Source organism: Ailuropoda melanoleuca, chromosome 11 (assembly GCF_002007445.2).
Source record: "Ailuropoda melanoleuca isolate Jingjing chromosome 11, ASM200744v2, whole genome shotgun sequence".
Lineage (NCBI taxonomy): Eukaryota > Metazoa > Chordata > Mammalia > Carnivora > Ursidae > Ailuropoda > Ailuropoda melanoleuca.
This window is the reverse complement of record NC_048228.1, coordinates 91,338,653-91,349,133: the sequence shown is the minus strand read 5'-3', so window position 1 is coordinate 91,349,133 and position 10,481 is coordinate 91,338,653. Positions and strand designations below refer to the sequence as shown.

At 49.4% G+C, this 10,481-nt stretch overlaps 1 protein-coding gene across 2 annotated transcripts in view; it reads left to right on the top strand.

Annotated features, from left to right (window-relative positions):
• The first annotated feature begins 6,613 nt into the window (after window positions 1-6,613).
• The window catches only part of SOD3 (superoxide dismutase 3), a 4,687-nt gene continuing 819 nt past the window's right edge, over window positions 6,614-10,481 (top strand). The window contains exons 1-3 of one of the 2 annotated variants that reach the window (XM_034672003.1): window positions 6,614-6,828; window positions 8,106-8,164; window positions 10,279-10,481. The exon at window positions 10,279-10,481 is cut by the window's right edge and continues 819 nt beyond it. In XM_034672003.1, the coding sequence (XP_034527894.1) occupies window positions 8,124-8,164; window positions 10,279-10,481 (244 nt within the window). In that variant the 5' untranslated portion in view covers window positions 6,614-6,828; window positions 8,106-8,123. The remainder of the gene's footprint in view (window positions 6,829-8,105; window positions 8,165-10,278) is intronic. The other variant, XM_011237319.3, reaches the window with a different exon arrangement.

The window sequence follows — 10,481 nt, the reverse complement described above, 5'->3', positions numbered from 1 at the left end:
TTTATCTGTTTTCAATTTCATTGATTTATGCTCTTTATTATTTCTTTCCTTCTACATACATTGAGTTTAATTTGCTCTTATTTTTATAGCTTCATAACATTTAAACCTTAGTATTTTTCTAACATAGGCATTTAAAGTTATATATTTTCCTCTAAACACTGCTTTGGCTGCATCCCACAAATTTTGATATGTTGTTTTCATTATGACTCGCCCAGAAATATTTTCTAATTTCTCTTATGGCTTCTTCTTTGACTCACGGATTATTTAGTGTACATCATTTAATTTCCATATACTTGGGGATTTTCTAGATCTCTCATTGCTGTTGACTTCTATTTTTTACTTCATTGCAACCAGGTAACATAGTCTGTAAAGATTTAACCTTTTAAAATGTAGTGAAAACAAGATACACTAGGATATGAACACTCCACGTAAACTTGAACACTTATTCTGAACTGTTGGGAAAATATCATTTCTGTCATGCTGGTTGATAATGTTCAGATAATCTATATACTGTCTATTTCTTCTATCATTTAATAAGAGGATATGTTTAAAAATGTCCAACTATGATTTATGGATTTATTTCTCTCTTTAGCTTTATAAGTCTTTGTTAAATGTATTCTAGAGCTTCGTTAGTAGATAAATAAACATTGAGGAGTACTGGCTTCCTGATAAATGTGCCTTTTATCATCATGAGCTGTCCGATTTCTGTGACAATCTATGGCAACAGTCATTGTCTTGACATCTACTTTATCTGCTATTAATATAATCACGCTCATTTTATGCTTACGGCTCTCATGGTATATCTTTTTTGCATCCTTTTACTGCCAATCTATCTGTGTCTTTCTATTTGCTATTTTTCTCCTACTGAGCTGCTTTTTAAAAAATGAGAGAGATCACATGGAAGTCTGAATCTGGGCCTCTCTTGAGAAATGGAAGATATGGCAAAGACAGGCTGCCTTCCCCTATGGCAACACATGGTCAAGCTGCTGCGGCCCCCTGTAGACTCGGTGTATCCTCTTCCATGTGTCGCCATCCCCACTCCTCTCTGCTGTGACCAGGCCGTGGGGCTGAATTGCCATTTTTCAATGAGCTGCACACATTTCGTAAGATAAATATCTCCACTACAATATGAGGACACAATGGAGATAAGAAGGCTGTGTGTTTGAAGACAAAAAGAAAAGGACATATATCTGGCCCATTTTATTCATTATATAACCTGTCTGGCCCCCATAGGCATTTGAGTTTTCAATTCCCGTTGTAAACATTCAAGTTCTGTTTGAGATGATCTAACTGTGAGGGTTAGAATTAAAAAGGAGAGATGCTGGTTTCAGGCTATACAAAGCCATTTTCTTTCACAAATGGATGCTCTCACCTGTAAACGCAATTTCAAGTCTATACTAGTGTTTATATAATGAATATATGCTTACAAATGAAAAGATAACTTTATTCTGGTCGATAAAACCCAACTGGAACAACACACTAATTATTAAAACATGTCTCCGTAAGTAAAATAAAATAGTTGCACCAACACTTAGATCCCATCTCTTTCGCCTTGGCTTTTGAGGGAAATAGGCTAACGAGCGATAAACTCCTCTTTTTGATGTAAGTTTTGAGGACAAAGACCAGTGTGAAAAGATTCTTACACCAAAATGGACAAAAGTTGAGGGAAAGATTTAAGAAGTTCCATGCCTTGGCCCCTGGATGGAGCTGCCAGGAGATCCTATTACCTCTCCACTGTGAGGAGAATGCCATAAAACCCAACCCTATTTCTCCTGTTTGTTCCAGAAAGGACAAGAGGTGTCCTGCACAGCTGGGCCAGGGCCCAGAAGTACTCTGAGAAGGCTCATTACTCTATTAGATTGTTCCAAAATTAATTCAATTTATTAACTGCTCTAACTGCTCTGATCTTCCAGATGCTGCTGCCCCCATGAGTGGTCCTGGTGGGTGATGGCGATTTGGAAGTTGTGGTGGGAGTTCCAACCCACTCCATGCGAGACCATCACTGAAGATGAGCCAGAACCATATTGGATTCATTTTCTGAGTGAATCACATGGCTGCTTCCCTATTTTCTTTCCTGAGCCTTGAATATCCTGTCAGCATTCAGACTTTCTAATTTCTTTTTAAAAACAGAGGCTGAGTCAGAGGACCTCTCTTTTCTCTATAGCTTCTTCCAGCAACAATTTTCCATAATCCTAAGAGTAGAGAACATTCTAATACCTTTGTCTCTAGATTTTATTCTCTACATGTTGTGATGTTTGAGCATTCTGCACAAGCTCCTTGGACTTTTCATGCCCATCTTTTCTGTGAGTTTGGTCACTCCGTGAGTGTGCAGGAAAGGGGCTGGGCTGAACCGGCCACCTGAGTGGGCAGACTGCTGCCTCTTCAAGGTGAGCTTGCAGGGTGTGTGTGATGGGAGCAGCGTGGGAAAAGCGAGGAGATGGTCGATGGAGTCTCGGAACTGGTGAGGTAGGAGGCTGGTAGTCAGAAAACCTGGTCATCTGGGCACGAACCCTTCCTCTGCACCTAACAGGTGTGACAATGGCCAAGTCAATTAACTCCCCTGGGTCTGTTTCCTTGTCTATAAAATATGGGAGTGACCTAGGGAAGATGCTAGGGTCTCTCATATATTGGTCTCTCCAAACAGACTATGGGCTGCTTGAGATAAGGCTGGGATTTCTACAACCTCATAGTCATGATGCCCAGTGAAGGGTCTGGCACATAATTGTATCATTTGGGCATGAATTTGGCTGCAAGTAACAGAAGCCCACTAACAGTGAAACATACTGGGGCTTCTTTTCTCCTCTACAAGACCAGGGCTGTGCCGGGGTTGGTTAGGGTGCTCAGTGAGGCACTGTTTTTGTTTTAGTTTTTCTTTTCTTTAGTATTTTTTTTCAGTGAGGCTTTTGAGGACCCAGATTCTTCCCCTCCTCCATCCTAGGCATGTTGGCTTTTGTTCTCATTCTTGCCAACCTGTAGTCCAAAAGGAGCGGCCACATTGTTAGACGTCAAACCCACATTCAAGGCAGGAGAAAGGGGAAAGAGTTGGCACCAGCCACTTCTGTCCTTTTAAAAATGAAAATAAAAGCTTTCCCTAAAGCCGCATCAGGTTATATATCTCACTGGCGATAACTGGGTCACATGGCTATCACTAGCTGAAAGGGACACTGGGAAAGCAAGTGTCTGGTCTTACAGCGTCTACAGTGGGAGGCGACAAGAAGAGGAAGGGGTAGTTGTGGCTGTTGGGCTCAACAAATATTTTTATTTATTTTAAAAATATTTTTATTTATTTATTTATTTTGAGAGAGAGAGAGGGAGAGAGTGTGTGCGGAGGGGCAGAGGGAGAGAGAGAGAGAGAGACTGTTAAGCAGGCTCTGCATGCAGAGTGCCGAGCCTGATGCGGGGCTTGATCCCAGGACCCTGAGATCAGGACCTGAGCCGAAATCAAGAGTTAGACGCTTAACAGATGGAACCACCCCAGCACCCCTGGGCTTGGCAAATATTTTTAAATAAATATTACTCGAAAGTGAGCTGAAAATGCTTTTCTTTTCCCAAAAGGAATGTCCTCTGCAGCTATTTTGAGGAAGCAGCACTACACTGGACGTGTTTTTCAGTTATGCACGCTGCTGTCGTGTGTTTGTATGGCAAAGCAGGAACGACCTGAGTCTCCTCTCGCAGGTGCAGGCAGGAGGAGGGACTGGAGGCAAGGTCAGAGTCCATGAAGACCTCGGCCGGAGGGGCTGCCCTCTGGTGTTTTCCTGAGGGAGGAACTTCACGCACACTAACCTTCCGGTCGGAAAGGCACTGCTTTCGTGTCCTGTCACTGGTCGTGTTCCTCACGCGACCAGCCATGTGTCATTAGCTGAGAAGTTCCTGGCTCTGGCTGGCCTTCATTATCTTCTGATCCACACGCATTGACCTGACATTGGAACAGAAGGATGCCACATTCACAGTGAGAAGGCAGCTGGCCAGAACGTGGCACTGGGACACAAATGCCATCTCTCTTCTTCGCGGGGGGGGGCGTGCTCTTAATATGAAGGAGAAGGTGCAGGCAGGCACGCCTGGGGGCTCAGTCAGTGAAGCGTCTGCCTTCCGCTCAGGTCATGAGCCCAGGGTCCTGGGATCGAGCCCTAAGTCGGGCTCCCTGCCTCTCCCTCTCCCCCCTGCTTCTGTGCTCTCGATCACTCTCTTTCTCTCTCTCGCTCCCTCTCAAATAGATAAATAAAATCTTAAAAAAAAAAAAAAGGTGCAGGCAAATTGCTTAGTAAGTGCCCAGCACACAAGAGGCACTTTCCTAAATGCTGGGTGTTCTGATTTTATTGCTATTAATAAGAACGATGCTTCTTTCCCCCTGCCCACCTTACTCACAAGGACCTCCTTTTCCCCATATCATCTAGAGGTATTTGGACAAAATGCCAAGATCCAAGCCTGAACTACGAAGTTCCTTCACTCCACTTCTGCTCCCCTCGGGGTTTCTGGGCCGACCTCAGGCAGAAAGACACACTGGGAAGCTTTCTCAGGTGTGTTGAAAGTACTCGCCGTGGGTAAACTGTCATCACGGAGAATTTGGCCTTTTTGGGAGACAACCTTGAAACCCTAATTATTGCTTTTAGGAATTTTCTCCTCATGGGAACCACTCTGTTTCCCGGTGGAATTTTATTCTATGGGTTTTCTGAACACAGTGAAAGGGAACCTACAACAGGGATCCCTGCACGAGAGAAGGTCAAGGTTCTCTGGCAGAGATCTCTTCTACACGGATGGGAGTACTTCTGAGCACGTCTCCAAATACTGCGGCTTTTACAAGCCTCACTTGGTTTTTTGTTGTATTATACATTAACAGATGTGAAAGGAAAGAGAGGTCAGTGGTTCAGCGTCTCACTGCACGGCAGTCACTGATGTTAGGAGATAACTGTGGGGTGTGGGCTCACCTATTGGTCCTTCCCTTCATCTCGCAGGCCGGGAGGTTGTAAAGTGTAATGATTAGGAGACAGGCTTAGGAATCTGAGCCTTGAGTTTAGATCTTGACTTTGCTGTTTTCCAGCTCTGCCACCTTGGGCCCATTACTTACTCTTCCTGAACCTCATTTCCTTATCTACCAAGTGGGCAAATTCATACCCACCCCACGGCATTACTACAAGCATTAAATAAAATGCTATACGAGAAGGCATTTCTCAAAGTGTTCAGTTGCAAGTCCAAAAAACCGAACCTGGACAACTTAAGCAAAAGGAGAATGCACTGACTGACATCATAAAAACAGACCTTCAGGTATGGCTAGATCCAGGTGCTCACACTCTGCCATTAGGTCCAGATTTCACTCTACTTTTATTCTGCTTCCCTCCACATTGGCCCTCTCCTCAAATGGGTTCTCCCTTAGTGAGGCAAGGGGGCTACAATAACTCTAATCTTTCTAGCAGTCCCAGGAAAGGTGTCAAAGCATCTCGTTGGCTCTGAATGAATTATCCTGGAACCCATGCAATGTTTTGATTAGTCATACTCCCACGTCTGGAGCGAGGGATGGAGTCAATGTCTTCTGCACGGAATGAGCCCTGGTTTCCAAGCAGAAAACTGAGGTGCTGTTGCCAAAGGAAGCAGGAATAGATGTTCCCAAAGCTGACTGCACACCAGAATGACCAACTTTAAAAAAACAACAACAGTTCTAGGAAGCTGGCATTTGATTCACTCAGCCTGGGGTGGAGCCTAGAAGTCTAGATTTTGAACAAACTTTCCTGCTGCCAAGACTAGTGTTTGGGTCTCTAGGGGCCCCCCCATCCCTCCCCAGCTGCACTCCCTACTCCACACTGGATGGACCTGTTGACATCACCGTTCCCTCCCAGAGTCTGAAGCCCCAGACCACAGGGGCTCATGCAGCTTTGGGTACCCAGCCTGGAGGGAGCACCCACAACCCATTTGCTGAAGGAAGGTGGGAAGGCAGACAGGCAGACAGACAATCCGTCTTCTTCCATGTGGGCTTTTCTGGGAGAGAAAATCTTCTATTTCGGGAAGGGGCTGCCATGATGGAGAAAAGACCAAGGCAGCAAAGGCAGGCAGGCCTCCAGGCGTGGAAAAGGCTCACGGTCCCCTGGGCCACACACTCTTAGAAGACTCCTCCATAACTTGAATAATAAAGCGACCGCAACAGTGATGGCGATGGCGTGTGAGCGTAACTGTGTGCCGGCTGCGGGGTTATCGTCAGATCCCCATTTTGCAGATGATGAAGGGGAGACCCCCGGGGGAGCTGGTCCAGGAGCACAGTTAGGAAGTGACACAGCTGGGCCTGGGCAGCCCGGCCCACGTGACCACTACCCACCTGCCCCACACCTCTCAAAGGGCTGGCACCCCCAACTCGGGGAGAAAACACCACGCATATTTGCAAGGGGCCCATTTCCTTCTTAGAAGCATCCAGCAAAAATAAGTCAACAGTGGAGGAAATCAGGGGAGAGCAAGAAAGAGACCATTGTCCCCCTGTCCAAAAAGGCTGTTTTCTGCCGACTTCTCATTCCCCGGCTGAAGGCTGAAGGTCACTGGCTACGTCTGCACAAACCAGTGAAGTCGCAAGAAGGAAAACTTGGCCAGGAACCCGGGCCGGGGAGGGCGGAGGTGGAGACAGAGGAGGGTGGAGTCAGAGAAGGAGGTGGCCAGGCCATTCCTCTCCGGGAGACAGGGCCTCCCGAGCCTCCCACGGTCAGCCCAGTGGCCTGCCTCCCTGGCCGGGGCCCCTCCCGCCGGCTGGCCACAAACGGCCCAGCCGAAGGAGTCAGCCTGCATTCCTGCAAACTCTGGGTGCTGCTCCCTGCTTCTCAGAAGGAAAGCTCTCTTGGAAGAGCTGGAAAGGTGGGTGCCAAGTTGAAGTTCATTTGCTTCTTCTCAGAGGGTGCTTTTTACGCGTTTGGAACTGGGGCGGGGCGTCTGACCTCTGCTTGGAAAAGTACTGGGTCATCTTTTTGCAAGGGATCCATTGAAGGACAGAACTTGGCTGCTCTGAAGGGGATGACTTGGGGGGGGAGGGGCGAGGGGGACACTTCACCTTTGAAGGCCTGTCCCAGTGGACTTCAGGGTTAGAAAAGAGAAATCTGGAGGGAGGAAGGCCGCCTCTCTGGATGCTGCAAGCCTTGGGTGCCGGGACCTACGAGGCAGAGCCACCTGCTTTAGGGGAGCCTCAGGCTCCCATCCAGGGCTCCTTCTAGCAATGAGCCGAGGAGCTGGAACATCGGGAAGGTGTCAGAAGGGCCACTGTCTTCCCAGATCCAGACCCAGGAAGGAGGCACAGGCTTTGTGGCTTCCTTCGTCCTCTTCCTCCCATAACCTGTCTTCCTTTCCAGACCAGGCACAAAGCCCCCCAAACCACAACCATGTGGCCATTCACAGCTCAATCTCAGGGGTTCGGTGTGCATGTGTGAGACGGGTGAGCTTGATGCCGACTGGCCTCAGGAGGTAGATGTCAAGGTTTAGAACCACGGAGTCAGGGCTCACCTGGGGTTGCAGAAGAATTTTTTTCTCTTAAGAGAAAAGAATCTCCTTAGAGCGTTCTTAAAAAAGAAAGATTGATTGACACACCCGAACAATCTGTTTTTGCTCTGTTTTTAAAGAAGAGCTTTCTAACTGGCAGAGCCCTCCCGAGGGGCAGGACTGCTGGCAGGGGCGGGGGAGGTGATGATGATGATGGAGAGCTCGAGGCTGAGGCCTGGGGTGGTCCCTGACGCCCGCACCTGCTCCCTGGGGCTCCAGTGAGGAACCCCACACCAGGCTATGTCTTGGGCGGTGGTACCCTTGACATCACTTTCTGGGCTTCTTCTAACTTCCTGCCACTCCTTCTTGGAGCCTCTCCTGGGTACCTCCTCTTCCCATGGCTTCAGCTGGTCATCCTGAAACTTCTATCAGAATTTCCCTCTGGTCTGTAAGAGCTGCCAGATACTGGGAACTTTATACCTACCAGGATCTGTGCTGTATGCCTTCCACGTGACAGCTGTTCGGTGCCCTTGGACCACACACTTTTAAACCTGGCCTTCAGCTGCTTATCGAGTATGTAACCTTGGGCAAGACGCTTGCTTCTCCGTGCCTCAGTTTCCTGCTGTTTGGAAGGGGGAATAACAGTAACACCTACCCCACAGGGTTCAGGTGAGGCTTCTATGACTCGACAGAGACCAAGTGCTTCTAACAGCGCCTATAGGTGTGTATGATAAATGTTAGCCCTTCACATTGTCTCTCTGAAGCGTCACGGCAAGCCTCGTGCATATTATCCCTGTTGGCCGATGAAAAGAAATGAGGCTCCGAAAAGAGGTGGAGCCCAACTAGTTTTCAGTCCAGCAGTTTCTCTGCTACTCCGCACGAACGGTGAGCTCCAGAATCCATTCTTTTCATTGCCATACTAGATTGCCTTCTTGTCATGGTTCCAGAAGGAATAAATACTCCACCCTGCAGTTAGCTTTTCAAATGGCACCTGCCTTTGAAAGCACAGCTGACCTGCCAACCAGTTCTGTGGAGAAAGCACTGGTCCGTGAGGACAGACTTAAAACTAGGAAGACAGCCTGCTGTATAATATCTCACTGAATCTTCACCGTGATCCTTGGTGACATGACCTTCTTTTGCGGGTGGCTGAGACAGAGTCAGTCACTTCCTCACAATATCGCGATTAGCATACGTTGGGATTGGGGTCTGAATCTGTGTCTGACTCTAAAACCCTGGTGGACTCCCAGAGTCTTTGATGGAGCTTTAAAAAAATAAGAATTCATGCCCACTGAATCGCAGTCTCTTGGGCGAGGCTTGGGCATGTGCAGTCAACAGTGAAAACCTCTTGCAAAGACACCGCCTCTCCTAGGTGCCAGACCCATGTTTCCAAACAGCTGCCAAACACCCGACCTGGGCAGTGACCAGCCTCTCACCCCCAGCGGGCTCAGGCTGAACTCACTCTCTCTCCCGACTTCTCAGGGCCTCCTACCACCATGCATCTGCCCTCCTTTCCTGCTGGGAACTCAGGCATCACAGCTGCTCTCGCTCCCTCTCCGGCCCGGCTGTAAGCGCTCTTCAAGATGTCTCCCCAATCCATGCCTCTCCATCTTTGCTGTCTCCATCTTGATGAAGTCCTTCATCAGTTCTGGTTTGGGTTGAGGCAACCAGGCAACTCATCTCCCTCTGGCTCTCCCCATTTTTCCTTCTCTGTGTTTCCATCTCTTGCTGGGCTATTCCCACTCCCTCTCCCCTGTCCCCTCCATCCCCAAAGAACCAGCCCATATCCTTTCTCCGGCCAGGTCAATGAACTAAAGACTATCTCATCGTCCTCTGCTTTAAAATTTTCACCGGCTCTAGACCCCCCACCCCCACCCCCCAGCCCCCAGCCCAATATCCACACTCCTGAGCACAGCAAACCAGGCCCTCAGCCCCTGGTTCTAAGTCCTCTCCTCCCTGACTGCAAAGGCTATGTTCCAGCCACACAAAGTTTCCCCCCATTCCTTAAACAAACCATGCCCTGTGAACATGTCACTTGTGCCTCCTGCCTGAAATGGGCTTCCAACCTGACTCAGCTCAAAAACTGCTTGCCTTATGAGACCAACTTCGAATGTCATCTCCTCTCGGAAGCCTTCCTGGAGATCCCCCTGGGGGTGGGTACTCCTTCCTCTGTCCTTCCCCAGCACAAGACTCCACCATCTTCAAACCCAGGATGGCGTTAGAATGATCTGATGACACGTCTGTCCCTTGGTGAATTCCTCACTCAACAATCACATATTAAATGTCACCTACAGCCAGGTGCGGGCCCAGGTGCTGGGGATGATGAGTAAAACTGAGTTTCTGTCTTCAAATCTATTGTGCTTGGCAGACAAGAGGGGATAGGGCACTTCAGAGAGAGGGCACCGCTTGTGCAAAGCCCAAGAAGGCAGGGAAAGCAAGTCTTAGTATGCCTGTAAGGGAGGATGCTTGGCCAGGGTGGCAGGGCATGCGGTGGGGTGGTCAGGGGACGGAGGAGGTCTGGAAGGGCCATCCTTACACACCCTGAGACGTTCCCCTGATTGCCCCAGGCCTCCCTCCACGTGATGGAGCCAGGACTGGAAAGGACCATGATCACATTGGTGGCTCAAAAAGATCCCCATGAGTTGCCCGAGACTGTGCCAAATCCATCTTTACACCCTCAGCACCTAACCCAGGTCCTGGAGCACAGCAGGCCCGGAGACGCAGGGGCGGAGGCAGGAATGCCCACTGGGCCAGGAAGCCCCGGGGGCTGGGGGTCCCGAGACTCCCCGGTGCCAGGGACTAAGGCTCTCTCTGCCCCACACCTGGGGGTGCCCGCAGGTGCCCGACTCCGGCCATGCTGGCCCCGGCGCTGCTGTGTGTCTACGTGCTGCTGGTGGCCCCCGCCTCGCGCGCCGGGCCCGGCCCCAGCCCGGAGGAGCCCGGCTCCAGCACGGAGGCGCAGATCCGCGACATGCACGCGAAAGTGACGGCCATCTGGCAGGAGCTGACGCAGCGACAGGCGGCGGCCGACGGTCAAGACG